General features: G+C 31.6%; 2 protein-coding genes across 2 annotated transcripts in view; one reads left to right on the top strand and one right to left on the bottom strand.

Moving 5' to 3' along the window:
- Window positions 1-2,436: 2,436 nt before the first annotated feature.
- LOC106684023 (translocon-associated protein subunit gamma) lies at window positions 2,437-13,695 on the top strand. Its single transcript, XM_014425848.3, has 5 exons — window positions 2,437-2,710; window positions 2,789-2,916; window positions 7,167-7,258; window positions 7,337-7,468; window positions 12,735-13,695. The coding sequence occupies exons 1-5, from the start codon at window positions 2,578-2,580 to the stop codon at window positions 12,799-12,801; spliced, it is 552 nt and encodes a 183-aa protein (XP_014281334.1). The 5' UTR covers window positions 2,437-2,577; the 3' UTR covers window positions 12,802-13,695.
- Window positions 13,696-13,763: 68 nt separating this feature from the next.
- LOC106684022 (caspase-3) overlaps window positions 13,764-17,761 on the bottom strand; it is a 25,016-nt gene continuing 21,018 nt past the window's right edge. The window contains exon 5 of the mRNA XM_067051559.1: window positions 13,764-14,259. Within this exon, the coding sequence (XP_066907660.1) occupies window positions 14,228-14,259 (32 nt within the window). The 3' untranslated portion in view covers window positions 13,764-14,227. The remainder of the gene's footprint in view (window positions 14,260-17,761) is intronic.

Below are 17,761 nucleotides of genomic sequence, written 5' to 3'. Positions count from 1 at the left end.
TTTCGCCAATTGAATCCTTAGGACCGAGGACAGGAATTGCATCCGACCCTGTGCCTGGATTGTTTCCATCATCTCACATAGTGAATCAGCGATCCTGTTGTAGAGTGCCAATAGTTCAGCGGTATACTGCCCACTGTTCCCGGTCGACTGTTTTGGTTTCTTTGTCTCTCTAATCATCATGAATGTCATCCTCTGGGGCCCACCATCCTCCACCGAACGCCTTCTTAATCTCTCCTTGATAACTCTCCAAGGGGTCTCTTCGTCTGCCTGAATCTGATTTAGGATGCTTCACTTCACTCTGCTGACTACCACTGCTTTTAGTGCCTCCGTATCGTCACTATCGAGTAGATTTTCGATAGACTTTGCCCATCCACCTATATTTATACTTCCTTAACTTAATCTTATAATTTTTTTAGAAAAAGATTTTTTTTTTACTTATTTTCTCTATATATTTATTTTAATGTTCTGTCACTTCTTACAATGTTTGTATCTTGTTTTCAATTAGCGTTAACGAAGCATTATAAACTGGGGCGAAATGTAGGTTAAAATTAAATAGTTTTTTTTTTTTTTTTTACTATTTTGTACCTTAATTGAGCGCCACCCAGACTATCTTCTTACAGTAACATTGAGTAAGTAAATAAATTACTTTTGAACATTTTGGTCCCTATTTAAAATGCTTATTCAAGGTTACTTTTAATATTAATTCAAATAATGTACTCTGTTTTTTAGGTTGAAATCCATAATTAAGTAGCCTTACTGTGTTATGCGGGGCTCTGCTCTGTCCATTTATCCCCAGCTGTTCGTGGGAATGGGGAGGAGAATTTTTAATAAAACAGAGAGCAGAGTCGGAGGAGAAGAGGATTTTCCCTCAAAGTAGCGTTGGTTGCAACGAGATCAGTTTAGAGGAGACTAACTCAAAACATACTGATTAATGAATAATCCACCATTGTGCTGGATGCCTCTACGGTGGAGGAAGCACAATCAGTGAACAAGGAGAAAAGAGATAAACAATCTCTAAATACCACTCCTCAGAACAAGGATGGTGGTAATGATTTTGGACCAGCCATCAAGATAAGTGGGTCCAGGAGGAAACAATAATTTTAGTCGAAGGAGTATGGATATACTGAGGAGAAAGCATTAGTTAAGAATGTAGACCCAATGAACAGCTACAATAGCTCACTGGGAAAAGAATCAAATAGAATTCGTTACAGTAATGAAAATACTTCCAGTAGCACAACAGACGGGGAAGTAAAGAAGACGAAATGGAAACGAGAGTTTCGTTAGATCCATCCGAACGACAATTTGCTGTTGCAGTAGTTTCTCCTCCAGTCACATCTTATCGGAGAAATGCAAGAGGCATCAGGATTGGTATCTTTGCAGCAACCAGTCCCAATGGTGCGTTTGGAGAGGAGGAATTTGATTCTATATAAACAGCTATCACGAAAATGATCCTCGAAACTCAATCCAGAACTACTCGAAATCCAGTAGCACAGGGAGTTAAAGCATAGGTATTCGTAACCTTGGAACTGCAGCAGGGCCGGTTCGAATCCGGGGGATCGACTTTTATTTCTGTGGTGGCCCCACGAAACGAACACTTGATCCCCCACCAGGGTGTTTGAATAGGGTTACCCTGGTGTATGTTCACTATTCATGGGACAACATGGAAAAATGGGTTGCTGCAGCTGACATGTGCGAATGATGCGACAGCACAGTGGATAATTGATAATGTTAATGTAATTAGTGGCGCCGAAACCCGGGAACTGTAAATAAGAACATTAAAAATAACATTATAGATAGTATTAGTGTTTCTCATATCCCCCACCAACAGCGCTCATGGTCAACATAATACCAAAAGTAGTTTCCTTTCATTCATTTTCCATACATTTCAGTTGAAGATCCATTTGACCAACAGATTGTTGGTTGGTTTTGTTTTTCTCCTCTTGACAAAGATCGTTTATTTTGGCCTCCCGTTTTTTCCCCCCACGATTTTGGGTAGACGAGGAAAATAATGATTTTGAAGACTAGATGCAATGTTTTTTTACTCACCCTAAACAGGATAAAATTGATAACTTTGATTTTTCATATAAGACAAATTTTTAAATTATTTAATGATTGCATAAGTGCCACGTATGATCTTTAAAGGATTAAGAAACTCCCCTGAAAATGAATTAATCATTAATAATTCTGCAAAATTAAGATTATCCATACTTGTAATAAATAACTTTTTTTCATTAAATAAATAAATAGAGATGTGCCTGAAATGTTTTTATGTAAAATACCATATACATTTTCAATAATTATTAACACAATCAAGAAACAGTTCTCTTTTTAAATTACATATTTGCTGTACACTGATCTGAGGTTACTTAGATTGTTTAAAAAAATCGATACAAGAAGTTTATAATTATCGATAAGACCATCACAATAATGAATGAAAGGCCCCAACGTGGGGTCCGTAGACGTGTCAAGGGGCCAGTTGGAACTTGAGTAGTGTTAGGCTTGTGAGAGTCTATACCATTTTCACTTGAATCTCGTCTTGAGAACGTGTAGAGTCGTCTCTTAACTCTTTACTTCATCATGGTTATTAAATCGAAACCTATTTTTACTAAAGAAGAAGAACTTCTGCTTCAAGATTTTAGTAGAAATGTATCCACTAAATCTTCTGCTCTCTTTTATGGAAATGCATTTATAGTTTCTGCCATTCCTATTTGTAAGTATGTTTTTCTAACTATAAACATTTTAATTGTTCGACGACGAATTAAAGTTATTTGTTATATTTTTTGCATAGGGCTTTTCTGGAGGATACATATGATTGATGTTTACAGTTCAATTTTGGCCTTTGTGGTTGTGACCCTCTTGAATACATATTTAGTGGCTTTTGCTTATAAAAATACTAAGTTTATTCTGAAACATAAGGTAAGATTACACTTTAATTTGTATCAATAATAATAAGAATTATATGTTTATCAATTACGGGAGACTAATATTGCATAATTTCTGTTAGCATGCTGTTTTAATTTTATTTTAGTAACATTATAAGTACCATTTATTTATTTATTAATTGAATAAACTTCATTTTTTCATCCTAGGGATAAGTAACTTTTTTTATCATGATTTTTTAAATCAATATGAACATATGAACTAGTACATAGTCTGTTGAAGGCAATCTATCTCATTACTGCAAGGCTTGATAAAAGTTTTTACAGAATGTTTACTGTTTCATTCAACATCGTTCATTGTTTCTTGTATTGTCATTTATTCTTTATTTATTGTTATCACGTTATTACTTAGATTCTTTCTTTTACACAATCATTAGATAAGATATTAGAACAATGTTGAAGCATTTTAATTCATTACCAAAACCATATTATTTTGATGTCTTATAGGATTCATGAATGCTATTCATGTTAGTTGCAATTTATTTATATATCGAGCATAACTGTTCTATTGTTTCTTTTGTTAATTTAACAATGCTTAGTGAAGATTTCAATTAGGAATTCTCCTAGTTTACACATATTATGTACTTACCTAGTCTGGTCAGTTTTAATTGTAGTTTGTTTTTACTTGGTTTCGTCTATGATCGATCAGACTATCTTGATAAATGTATTTTCACATCTGAGTGTTTTAATTATGCAAACTAATTAGTATATTTGTAGACTCCAAAGAGTTATTTTTATGCTGAAATTAGTGTTCCTTTTTTTGTTTAGAGAAGTTGTAAGTAGTATTGTTAATCCTTTATAGTCAAAAACGTCCCAAAAAATAATTATGTTTTAGATACGGTACTGTATATTGAGGTAAAATATTTTAAAAAGAAAACACAACCTTAAGATTTTGCATTATTTATTGTAATCTTTGTTGAAATGTGAATTAATATCAGGCGAAAGATGGTTGAGGATGCTGTCAAGAAAGAAGACTCAGTAATGATTGTTACTGCCTTAATGTTTCCTACCTATGTTGTATGCAGGATAAAATAATCTTTACTATGCTTTGCTTTCTTCACTGCACCATTAACCATCTTTGGCTTTATCTGCTTCATCAATTATCTTTTCTTTTATTATGTCTATTCCATCATCAGATGCAATGTTTTAAATCTACATTTTATTAGTTTGTATTTTTAAAAAAATATTCAACACTTTTTTAAAAATATTTTATTGTTGATTAATTGTAAACCATGAGGACTTTTGATGGTGGTTAAAAGCTTTTAGTAAATTAACACTTTAAGGTAATTCAATCTGAGCTATTGTTGAATTTTCTAAATTTTTAAAAAATGTTTTACCATTATGTAATTTTTAATTTACATGAATATTATTTTCTGTTTTGGAACTAATTAATTTATTTGTACAAATATGATTGATTATTAAATTGAAATACCATATTTATGTAATTAGATAATATTAATGAGAAAATTCTGGAACAGATTATATTGAACATTGTATAAAAGATCAGATATAATGGATTATACTAAACTTTGTAAATTGTATTCACTGATTACAAAGGGAGTGTTTGTGATTGATTATACTACTGTGGACACAAACATCTATATTACTAGTACTAAACTCTTGCTCATGTGCTATAAAGAAGCAGTACTGTTATTTCTCACAAATCAAAATGTACCTGAAAATATCAATTTCCACAATATAATTTTTTGTTTTTTTATCATTTAAATCGAGGTAGACAACATAGAACCATTTTACCTTATGTTCGTAGATGTCATCTAATAGTAAGCCATCTAACAATATAAGGTAGGAATATATTATAAGGAATGGCTCTGCCTAATTTAAAATATCTTTCTTATAATGTAAAATTACAGTTTAGTTATTATATTGTGGTATACTATTTTCTGAATTTAAAATTTAGCAGATAAATTCTAAAATCATATTTTTTGTTCTTTAAGTATGTCCTTATAAACAGCTTGATTTCATCAAGTGTAAAATTTGTTCTAACAAATTTGATTTAAAATTGTAAAAAAAAAAAAAAAAATTAATTACAATAAAATTTAAAAGCTAAATAGATACAAAAATAAACTGTTCCGAAAGTTATGAACTTTTTGAGCTTTAAAAATTATTATTAGTATTAGTGTTTCATATTTTCCCATTTACAAGCAAACTTGTCATGAAATTGGCTTTGAATTTCCTAAAAATGTTGGACCCATTTCACTCCACCTATCTGTATTTATCGTTCCCATTCAGGCTAGAATAGGCAATCTGGTAATGACAGATCTAGTTAGAGTGAGTAAGGTCGTTTAACAAATAGTTGATATCCTGAAATTTAACAATAAACTGTATAATCTGTTTGCATTATACATGTTTCTATCACATGTAAAATAGTACTGAAAAATCATTCCTAAATCTGTTTTTACAAAAACAAGTATTATTGTATATAACATATATAAGTTTTGATTGAACAGCAATTGTTATAATTATGATAGATAGTTGACCGTGGATGATGTACGAGGAGAAGATTAGGCATTTGATTTTCAAGTTAACAGCCCTGAAGAAGGCTAGAAACTCTAGCCGAAACGTTGGCACCATAAAATAAGTTACAACAACTTATTTGTGTTTCTCTTTGACCGCACCCCTAACCATCTTCTCCTCGTAGCAATTGTTATAAATTAATGACCTACTCTCCTCCTTCACTAAATAACTTATGTCTGAGGTCCTTATCAATTTTCTATTCAAATTATCCAACTCAATAATATCTACTCAGGATATTATTTTCCCCTTACAATGCCACTTTGTTCATAGCCAGAGCCAGGTAAAGTTTTCTTCACCATCCCTAGCTTCCATCTTCAGACCCATCTCTGTTTTTCCAATCTATCAAGCTATTGGAAGCATTGTTCCACATTCCACTTAGCATCTTTCTTGAACGATACTCCATCCTTAATCCACTGAAATTGGGGTACTGATTTCAATACTCAACATAATATGGCTTTGTAAAAATAAACTTAATGCCTTGATAAGTGGATTATTTATCCATTGGCTAGCAGAAAATTGTCATCACAGTTCTTTTTGATTTCTCTGTAGACTTATTTCAGTTGATCGAAGATTTTCTTTAACAAGCTTCATAATCTCTCTTAACTCAAAAATATTATAGATGTGCTCTATTCATTTCTACATTTTTCCTTCAAAAATGTAATTATTTTTAGCAAATCTCCCTCTTCTCCTTTTTCCCCATTGTTATTTAGGTGTCCTCAACTCCTACCAGTCCTTAATACTTTCTCTCCTCCAGCATGGTGACACTGAAACTATTGGATGACATCAATAGCATTTACATCAGGCATTCTACCTTAAATTGTTGTTGAATGAAGGAAAATTTCCATTTTTGTAGATTCCAAATACCTTAATATTCAGTATTTTATCTAATCAGCCTTCTTGTATACATCCAAATTTATTTTAAAACATCTTAAATCACTTTTGAATTACATTTGTCTTGAAATTTCCATATTTCCTAAATCAAATGGAAATCTTATGCTATCCTCCAATAATTTTTAAGAAACACGACAGCTTCTAGCTATTCTCTGTATATTCTTTTATTATCCCCAATTTTGACTAAGATTACCTTGAAGTATAGAGGGCTATATTTTGGGCTTCAGATGAGACTAAAGAAACATGAATAGTTAAATTAAATTTATGTCAGTGGTTCCCAGATATTTATATATCGTGGCCCTTTTGCTGTTTTCTAACAGATACTTCTTTGGTGATTTTCTTTTTTGAGATCCCTTAAACTGATAAGTTTTTCTCTCACCTAAAGTAAATTTTCTCTATTTTATATTAGTATTTTGTCAAACTTTGGGACTTTTTGATGTTTCATTTTAATACTATTTTCCCTAGATGGTGTTGTTATTTTTTGTTTTATGAAGCCTCATATTGTTAAATTTTCTTATAGATTAATTTGTTTGGACTCCATAATTGTATTATTTTTAATGCAAACAGAACAAAAGATAAAACTAATTATATTCATTAAAAATTTTACTACTAAAATGTGAATACCATTAGCTAAGCCAAAAATGTTAACCTTTATAAGTTATATGTGTACTTATAACAATATATTCAAATCAGTATGGCTATGAGATATATTTATCATATACTCTTTTACTCTAGTGTTTTAATTTTTATTATTCATCATTACATTATTACTTGATTAGATATTACTATTATTATTTATAGATTGCTGTTAAACGTGAAGAAGCCATCACTAGAGAAATATCTCGTAAAGTGGCTGAGGATAAGAAAATGAGCAAGAAAGAAAAAGATGAAAGGTTTGATATATTTCATATGTCTACTAAATATAGTACATTGATTGTGTTGTGATTATTATTTTTATGAATTAATTTCAGGATATTATGGAAAAAAAATGAAGTCGCTGACTATGAAGCCACTACTTTTTCAATTTTCTACAACAATGCTCTATTTTTGGCTCTTGTTATATTTATTAGCTTCTATATTTTGAAAACATTTTCTCCCTCTATGTATCCTTTTTTTAAGCTATTTTTTTCTCATTTATTACCTAGTATTTTTATTTTAATTATATTATCTTACTCATTAGATCATAGATTTTTGATAGAAGATAAATTAGTGTATATTGCTTTTTGTTGCATGACTTTTTTAAAATTAATATCACTTTTTTTTTTTAATTGTAAATCTTTAAATCTCTTCTGGTGGTGCATGTGCCAAAGGTGTGATTCCTTTTGAAATCACATTGCAATAGTGATTTTTGAAGGAATGCTCAGTAGTATATGAAATAGCATGCCTATCAATCATAATTTTGGAACGAATTTATAATGTTAAGTACTCATTCGAAGAAGAAGTTGGGATTTAGTGTTTTTTAATTCATAGATTTGAAATTTTTCATTAGGAAGCACTATTTCAGAGTTATAAATCAAATAATTAAATAAAAAATTCTGCAAACTCCTACTAGACCTAAAATTTGTCAGCATCAAAATGTCAAATGACCAAATTTGTATATCATTTTGAATTTTATAAGCCTGCCAATTTTTTTTTTTTTTTTTTAGTTCCAAACATTTGGGAGTTTAATTCAACTTTTTTTATTCACTTCAAAGTGTGAATTTCTTATTAAAAATTGAAATCTTTTTAAACCCATTATAGTTTGATAGTTTTCTATTCTCCATAGTTCTTCTAGAGAATGAGCTCTAGCAAAATAAAGCAAGCCCAAAACTGCTGATATTTCTTTTGGATTTCTTTCAAGGCATGCTTAGTTAAGTCTAATAGAATAGTTAACAATGCTTTAAACTATAGATTCCATGATGAAATTTGCTTATTTTGACAATATTAGTGAGATTATTTTAAGGCCTGATGACCCCTGGAATATTGGTTTATATATAACAGGGTTCTTATTTGGGCTTCCTCTTCCTCTAGCTCTTTATGTTATGTCTGTAATCTGATAATTTTATGGTTTTTCCTGAGATGGGCTTTGAAGAAATTGGAAGAGCAGTTGTCATTAAGCTGCTGCTAAACAACAGGGATAGACATAGAAAAGTATCTGATACATTGTAGAAAAGTCCACTATTCATGATACATACCTGCTATTCTGAGAAACAGGCAGCATTAAACCGAGGGTCGGCTGTGGACTTGGGACCTACTAAGGACCACTACTCAATCTTATAAACGACTTACCCTCTCAGTATTGAGAGATCTGCACCTGATGTTAAAATGGCACAAAATACCCATTGTAGCTTGAATACCGTACTCCAAAGACTAAGGAAGCATGAATTTTGAGTGGGGAGATTTTTCAACTCTACTATGAGTCCTGCTCCTGAGCTAGCTCTGCATAAATTCTCTTCCAAGTACAAGAAGGATTTTGGTGGCAGCTACACCTATCGTAAAACTGGTATGATGTATTCTAGCCTTTGCCGAGCTTTTTCTGGTAGCATATTATGTGTAAATACAGCAACATTCAAAATTTGATCAAAAATGAAAATTACCCACCCCATAGCTCATACTGGTCAAAACCATCGACATTTAAAGTAAACCAGCCCTTCCATCATTTAAAATTTTACCTCAGCCACAGGTGAGAGGCCATATCATTGACTTTTATCTTTTATTTGTTTTATTATAATTTAATGGCAAATTTATAATTTATCACTTGAAGAATTTGATAAGTATCAAGTATAATAATTTCTTTGTGTTGTGTTCCCTTGGTTTGCATTTTGTATTTATTCTTTTTATCAGTATTTTATGAAATGTTTTGTTTATCTGCCATTTTAAGGGAGTCATTAATTTAATAAGCATTCTCTTATAGAATGAAATAAAATTTAAGTAAATTTTCTTCCAATTAATTCTGTATGACTTTCATCATAGAACAAATATTTTCAACGATATTCCACAATATAAGGGACAATTATGATTTTATTTTACTTTTTGGAGGAAATGATTTATTTGTGAAGAGCTGTTTCTTAGAAAATAATATAGTAAAGAGGTAATTTTGGCCTCAAATTTTAACTACCTTAAAAAAAAATAGTACAAGGTTTTCTGTAAGTTTCATAATGTAGGAACTATCAAGTAAAATTAGGATTTTTGTGGGAATTTAGGTAAAACTGGAAATTTTTTTAATTGATGTATTCTGCCTCTAATAAAAAGGAACTAAATTTATCCCGATTTTTGTGATGAGCCTTAAGTGGTACTCTCAAAATACATTGAAATTTTCTGACTTTCTACTGTATTTAAAATAACTCAAAAAGTAAAAATTTTATTGAAGAAATGATTATTTTATATAACATTTCATCACAGGCACTGCAACCTGATACAGGGCTTTGTCGCGTCAGGACAACGCGTAGATTTCTCTCTATCTTGTGCAAGAGTCCACCAACCTTTTGTTGTCAGTGCTTCGGCATCAATTTCATCTGCCTATCTGTTGTGGCCATCATATCTTTCTTTTTCATTCCATATACCCAAATAATAATTTCTTAATGGGAGAATCAACACCTATTCTTGTGACATATCCAGTGCCCCATAGTCTTTTATATTGTACCATGCCTGGTAGGTTTGGTACAACTCTGCATTGTGCCTCAGCCTATACTGGCCACCATACTTTAGAGGGCCAAATTCTTCTTAAAATTTTTCTCTTGAATATTATTAAAGTATCAGTGCCCATAGGTGATATGGGCCATGTCTATGAGGCATAAGTTAGTACTGGTCTAGTGTTAAACAGTGATTTTTGTATTTCTTAACAGCAGATGGCTTCTCAGTGTTTTTGCTCGACCAAAATAACACCTATTCGCTGTGGTAATTCACCTCCGTACTTCTGGGCTTGGTTTTTGTCTGTACTAACTAGATATATATAAACTAAATACACAAAAGTATTTAAACTTTCAAATGTCCTAACCTCCACATGTAACAGTGGGTTGTAGTGTAGTGGCTATTGGGGGTAGGCAAGCATGTATTTGGTCTTTGCCTGGCTGATTTGGAGACCCATTTTCTGTCCTGCTTATATTGCTAGAAAGGCCCTTTCCAAGTCCCTCTGTGATCTGGCTGCAATACCTATGTTACCTGCGTATGCTGGAATTTGAACTGACTTGGTGATAATTGTACTATTTCTTTGCTTACCTGAGTCCCTTATCTTTTATAGTGCTAGGTTGAAAAGCTGGCATGATAGGCCAACTCCTTGTCTCCGGTACCTTGTTGTCAATGTCTGGCAAATCCCTGTATTCTAACTTGACACATTGATTCTATCTTCAGTTTGTAACATTTAAAGCATTAAATTTTGCCTCAAATGATTTCTAGAACATTAACATTCAATAAAGGGTTGTTTTTCAACTTATTTAATTTTTTTTCATTTTGTAAACTTTGCTCTTGAATCACAGCCTTATGATCAATCTTATCACAAAAATGTTTAGAATAATAGTTGTAGATAATCAAACTCGCGTTCTAATGTCTGCCTTATTTTTTATATTTGTTCAAGTGCACCTTAATAACACCTACTTTTTCAAAATAAGATTTTACGGTATAAATGTAATATTACAGTAAATGTTAGTACATCTATAAATTAATTCACAAATGTATAAATATGATGTTATATATACAAGTATCTAGTTGTTTGTCAAAAAACTTCATCAAAAATAACTTACCCCTAAGAAAATAACATATTATAAACTACATTATAGAACATTCAACTAGCTTTAATCTGGGTTGTAATAGGCATATATACCTATTATGGTTCTTGGGATATTGTATTTCATAAACCAAAAAGTTTTTTCAAACATAGAGAAATGAAAAGTTTTATTTATTATTAATCATTAATTTATTTTGACAAATATCATGAAAACTACTATTCCTATGAAGATATATGTTATAAATTACTTTATACTTCATTCAATAGGCTTTAATTTTATTGCTAATAAACATCTGTACGTCTAATAATTCTGGAGAAATAACTTTTCATCAACTAAAAGTGTTGTCCAGACAACTAGATATCAGAATTTTGTGAATTTATTTAGGCAAATATGAAAATTGCTCCTTTGAAAATATTCATCATATATCATTTTATAGTACAGTTAACTAGCTTTAATTTGAGTGCTAATAGATATCGGTATGTCTAATATTTTCTGAAATATATTTTTCATAAATCAGAAGTTTTGTTCGAACAATAGAATTCAACATTTTGTGAATTTATTTTGGCAAATATCATGAAAATTACACAGATTTAGTAACGAGTTTTTTATTGTTTACTTACGCTTACTGCAATATTACATTTAAAATGTAAAACCTTATTTTGAAAAAGTAGGTGTTATGACCAAATATATACTTTTTTATCTAATTTCAATGGCATATAACTACTTTAATAGTGCAAGAATTGAGTTTTTTTCTTTGCTTTTATGTTGGTTGCACAATATTTTCAAAGCTGCAAATTTGGTTTCTTATTAATGATGTATGTTCTCACTACATATTAAACAATTAAGTGTTACTTAACATTTTGCATGCATGAATATGTAACTTGACTGGACCAATATTGAAAATAACTAAATATTTGTAAGATAACTAAAACGATTCTCCATGCAGCCTCCTAGAACCCTACTTATGATATAATGTTCAAAATATACAATCTAGAAACATCCTAAAACAATTGCAATGTTTTAAGAAAGGTTTTCGTCATTTTGGCCAAAGACAAAATGACTCCATAATATATTTGTAAGTTTAAAATTTCATTGGTAGTCCAAATTATTTTGAAATTCATAGAAGGTATCATAAGTAAATAAATAATGGGGGAAGGAATGAATAGCTTTAAAATGCCTCAAAAATAAAGTAAACTATAATTTAATTAGTACCAAGGAAATAATTGTACCTTTCTCTGATCAAAGATATGTGTTGCTCTGCTTTAATCTGGATCACAACTGGAATGCCATTGTCTCAGTAACATCTTTCCCTTCCTGGTCATCCAAACTAATTATTAATTTAAATTGTCAGTCTATAATGATCATGGTTAGTGGGAGTCTTCTCATTGATGTAATGTGGATCATTTGTCTACTTAATTACATAATGGTGTGTTTGTGAATGTTATGACTTAGTATTTTGATATCTATATATTCATTTGTTGGTGTGTAAGAAAGCAGATTTTGTCGTTCATTTCATGCCATAACTAGAACATTTATGTTCATCACTGAGAAGTTTTGTCCATATTGTTTACTGTATCACATGAAATTTAATTATCTGCATGTATAGTATATTTATTTAGGTGTGTGGACTTAAATATTTGATTTAATTTCCTTAATATGTTAATAGAAATTATATATTTTCCTTGGGAACAGCTGGAGGAGTGCTGGCTTTATTGTCAACAGGAACACAATAAATATTAAACAATATTTAATTCTGAACAAATAAAAGTAATAAGTATTGTTCTTACAATAATTAATTAAGATTTTTAGTCTCAAAACCAGATACATACTTGACACATTCAGACAGGGCGACCCACTGTGTGGTGGGTCGCTCTGTACCGAACATGTTGATAATAAATTTTTCTGGAATGATTGATTAATAACCCGAACATTTAAATAATATCTGTTAACAAAGATAAATCCATTATTTTTGTATTATACCTATAAATAAATTAAAAAAATATTCACGACTTTTGTAATATTAGCTTTCACTTTTTAATAACGTTAATTTACAGAAATATGTAACTGGGGATTTGAAGGTATTTATTAATTTTTATTTATAGTTAAATATATTTTTAAAAAAGGAACAAACAAAACATTGTTCAAAACCGAATACTGTTATTTTTTTTTTTTACAAATAATACTTGATTATATGTTATTGTTTAAATATTTTTATTAGCATCTTAAAATTTATAATTATTCAGGTTATTAAGTAATTTTCCAAAGGTATTTTATGGATTTAAAACAAATATTGCTGCAGAATTAAAAACTTGTTAGTTAATTTTCAATTCTGTCAGCTCACAAGAATATGTAACCTGATTTTTAAAAGATTATTATGCAATTTTTTTTTTTTTATGGTCAAATGTATTTTCAAAATAGCAAAACAAAATCCTGTTATTTTTAAAACTGAATGTGTGAAACAAGGAAATTAGCCATGTTATGAATTTTTTAAATGTTTTTTTTTCAAGTATCTTTGCATGAAATGACATTTTTATATATGTTTAAAACTCTTATACCAATAAACATAAAAAATGTTCAAGCGTAAACTTGTGATCAAATAAACAAATAAAATAAAATTGTATTTATTACATTTTCTAATTTATTTTTTACTTAAAATGGAAGAAAAATGTTTGTCTTTTTGTTTATTTTTACATCACCCTATGCACAAAACAGAAAACATTTTTGTACTCTAATTCATAATTTTAGTACATACTATTACATTGCATGGTCTATGCAAATTAGGTCATTTAAAAATTGACCATGGAAGGTAAGGTAACAATAAATAAAGAGATTTGAGATAAGAAGAGAGGTATGGGGTTCAACGGTTGACCAATTGGTTTCTACTAAAAGGAGGGCTTTGTTTATTGGTAAATAAACTTTCTACCTCAAGTTTCTCCAACTTTGTTATGAATTCGGCAACCTTACTTCCATGGTCAGATTTTAAACAAATTTCAGGTCTGGCAAGGGCTAATCCTCTAGCCATTGTTTTCTCAGTGATCTTCTGACCTCTGTAATCCTCCATTTACCTAATGACATCATCTTTGTCAAAAAATATGTTGACAACCTCCTCTTAGTCCTTAATCCAAAGAAAATCATTGATATCCTGTTCGCCTTCAACTCCTACCATCCTCGCTTAGAGTTTACTGTAGAATCTGAAATCAACAACTCTTCCATTTATTCACTTCCATTAGAAGCCCTAACAATACCATATCCACAGACTGGCACACAAAACGGGCAGAATTATAAACTATCACTCCACCACATCCTTACCATCATAAACTCAACGTAGCTAAAATCTTATTCATCGCAGTTTTTCTCTCTCTGATCCCCATTTCCATGATACCAACTCTCTGTATAAAGCAGATCTTTTTAAGCAATACTTCCCTCCCTAAATCATTGACAAACTCATTAACAATTATAAAAATTGTACTTCCTCTTCAACAAATTCTCCTCTATCACTTACCATCCCCTTTCTTTACAATGACATCTATAAATACTTGAGTTCCTCTATCTCTAACCTCTGATTTGCCTTCATATCTCATAACATACTTTCTTATATCTATTCTCATCTTATAGGTCCTATTTGTCTACAATACCGTATCCCTTGTTCTACTCCTAATTGCTACTTCTCTTACATTAGCGAAACTAATAAAAACCTACTTAAAGACTGCATTACCCAATGCAAATAGTCTGCCCCTTCTCGTAACTTTACTGCTTTCAAAATTACCGAACATTCCTTATCATTAAACCACTCATTTGATTTCAACAGTACTTCCATTCTAGCCACTGTTCTAACCATGACAAACAACTTCTCTCCAAAAGTATATACAATTTTCCAATTATATCTTCTGTTAACCACAAAACAGATAAATACAACCTATCCCTAGCCTGTTCCCAATTTTTAATTTTACGCTTTAAATTCCTATTCATCCCTCTATTTTCAATCCGCTGGTGTTCCTCAAGGTAGTATCCTTGGTCCCATCCTCTACACCGTCTGTACAGCTGACATCCTAACAACTCCTAACACTATCCCTACCACGTATGCTGATGACACATGTGTGCTCACAGTTAATAATAACCCTTTGATTGCATCCCAATCTCTCCAGTCCCATATCACAACCCTCGAAGAATGGTGTTGAAATTGGAGAATAAAAATAAATCCCATCAAATCACCTTTACTCTTCGTGGTAAACCTGCCGACTGCCCTACAGTATACTTTAATAATGTGGTTCTTACCCCTGTAGAACAGTTTTGTTATCTTGGACTACACCTTGACAAACGACTAACCTAGAATCCTCAGACAAGACTGAAACGACAGGAAACTGCACGCAGATTCCGACTATTACAGCACTTACTAGACAAACGGTCTAAACTTTGAACTCATTACAAAAGACTGATTTACACGACAATAATAAGGCCCATCTGGACATACGGTGTTCAGCTTTGGAGCTCCACTAAACCTTCAAATTCCTCTCGTATCTAATCCTTACAATCCAAAATCCTTTGTTAAATCCTCAATGCTCCTTATTTTGTTACAAATAAAACCTTCTATTAAGACCTAAATGTTCCTTATGTAACCGATCTAGCCCGAACCCGATATCATTCCTTCCATTATAAACTTCCTAACCACCCAAACCCACTAGTTTCTAACCTTGCTTCCTCTTCCATTCCTGGCAACCCTCCGAGGCACCTGAAAAGAAGATGGCCTCGTGACCTTATATTGTAAAATGTTTTTAGAGTTCTACTACTGCGTTGTTTCTCTACATACTGTATCATAATCTTACTTCAAATTTGCTTGTTGTATTTTATATACATTTGTAAATGTCAATAAATAAAAAAAAAACTCTTTAAATCTTTAGTTTATAAATGGTCTTTCATATTTAGTTATACAGGCCAGTAACTATTTCTGCTTGGTTTAACATATTTTTATGCCCGCTATCTACTGGACAAGATAGTCCCCACTCACTTTAGACGACATCTCAGCCCAAGTCAGTAAGTTTCAATGTCTTTTTTTAAATATTTCTTCCTTTTTCCAGCATTGTGAATATTGTTCCTTCCTTATTCACTTTTCCAAACATACACTATTCATTTCAGCTTATTTTCTTACTCATCAATATCACTATGTATCTTTTATTCATTGTAACATATATTCTGTTTTCTTTCTCACCCATGGTATCATATATATTGATTTCTTTCACACATTTCATGTTAATCATTATCATCATCATCTTATCCCCTTTACCGCTTGTGCAGTGTGATGTGATTTGGCTCTTGTGTTTCGAGGTGAGGGTCCACGATTCGGAAGAGAGTAGGAAAGAATAGGGAGGAACGTTGATTTGTAGAGAGAGAAATACTTTATTCATCTATGCTGCCTAAATACATCAGGTTGATATCTCACACAGCATACTTATCAATCCGTAATCGGACATATATAAATTACACATACATGGTATAATAAGATATAATAAACAATTTTTTTTCCCACAGTTTCCTTTTACAATCAATTTCGGTCTATACACCAAATACAAATGTTTCAATTCATTCATTTTTTTCTTTCTCATTTCTGCTCCTCCAATTTCACCATTTCACAATTTTTTAATTCACCCGATCAACAAATTCGCTCTTCGGAATTCACCCTCCTAGATCCTCTTCAGTGACCCGCTAAACAAATTCAATATTAGACGGCATGTGAGATGAGACCATCATTCATAGTCACAGCAGTAGATCAGTTTACCAAAAACAAGGAAATAGATACATTTTACGAGAATAAGACGTAACACATAGATTCAAAGGAAAATATAATAAAAAACCGGTTACAGGAAACACTTGAATGGATAAATAAGTTTAAAAAAAACAAAAAAAAAAAAATAATACTAATAAAATAAAATAATTTAATGAATAAATATGTTAAAACACAAATAGAGAGGTCAACATATTAAAATAAATAAATAAAACAAAGAATAATCTCCGAGCTAATTCCCATGCAGGTGACGGTGTATGATCCCCAGGGAGTCCAAAATAATATTTTCCGCCAAGATCGCAATATCCCCAATGCTAACACCTAGGCCTTCTAAGAAGCTCCTTGTTCTATCTGGTATTGTTCCGTGAGATCCAAACCAGAGGCCTCTCACGGTGAACTCTCTTTCTCCGAAGGTCTCGCGGAATTTTTCCTTAAGGAAAGGGACGCATTTTTCATATATTTTCTTTTTTTCCCTTTCCACTCCACCTTCCTGTTTGAGGTCATTACTTTCAAATCTTACCGTCGGATCCAAGACAAGAGCCGTGTCTCTGACTTTTGTAAACGCGACAATATCGGCATATCTTACGGATCCGTCGGTGTCAATACAATAGACCTCCTCGAAGCAGGTGAAGTCTTTTCTTTCAAGGAACTTCATCAATTTTTTTTTATCCTGTGGTGCCGGCGTGTTATAAGGAGGGAGTTGTTGATTTTCCCAGCACATGAGCTGGTGTTTCAGACTCTCTGCGACAGAGGGACTCAAGTTTTCCTTGCTGTCCACTGGCTCCTGGGACTCCACGCAGGGGTGCGTAGTTGATATTAAGTTTCAGGACATTCGCCCATTCTGACCCCGAGAGTACCTGCTTGTCACATACATATCTATTTGCTTTTGGGGTCTCTTTGAAATGGCGAACACC

This window comes from Halyomorpha halys, unplaced genomic scaffold (assembly GCF_000696795.3).
Source record: "Halyomorpha halys isolate HHAL.00 unplaced genomic scaffold, Hhal_1.1 Scaffold537.1, whole genome shotgun sequence".
In the NCBI taxonomy this organism is placed as follows: Eukaryota; Metazoa; Arthropoda; class Insecta; order Hemiptera; family Pentatomidae; genus Halyomorpha; species Halyomorpha halys.
Note: the sequence above shows the minus strand (reverse complement) of the source record. Positions and strands in the feature narration are given on the sequence as shown.

Excerpts from the sequence above, each read along its gene's own strand:
- LOC106684023 (XM_014425848.3), top strand. The coding sequence starts at position 2,578 with ATGGTTATTAAATCGAAACCTATTTTTACTAAAGAAGAAGAACTTCTG. Across the intron at positions 2,711-2,788 it reads AGTTTCTGCCATTCCTATTT|GGCTTTTCTGGAGGATACAT; the intron begins GTAAGTATGTTT and ends TTTTTTGCATAG. Across the intron at positions 2,917-7,166 it reads AGTTTATTCTGAAACATAAG|ATTGCTGTTAAACGTGAAGA; the intron begins GTAAGATTACAC and ends TATTATTTATAG.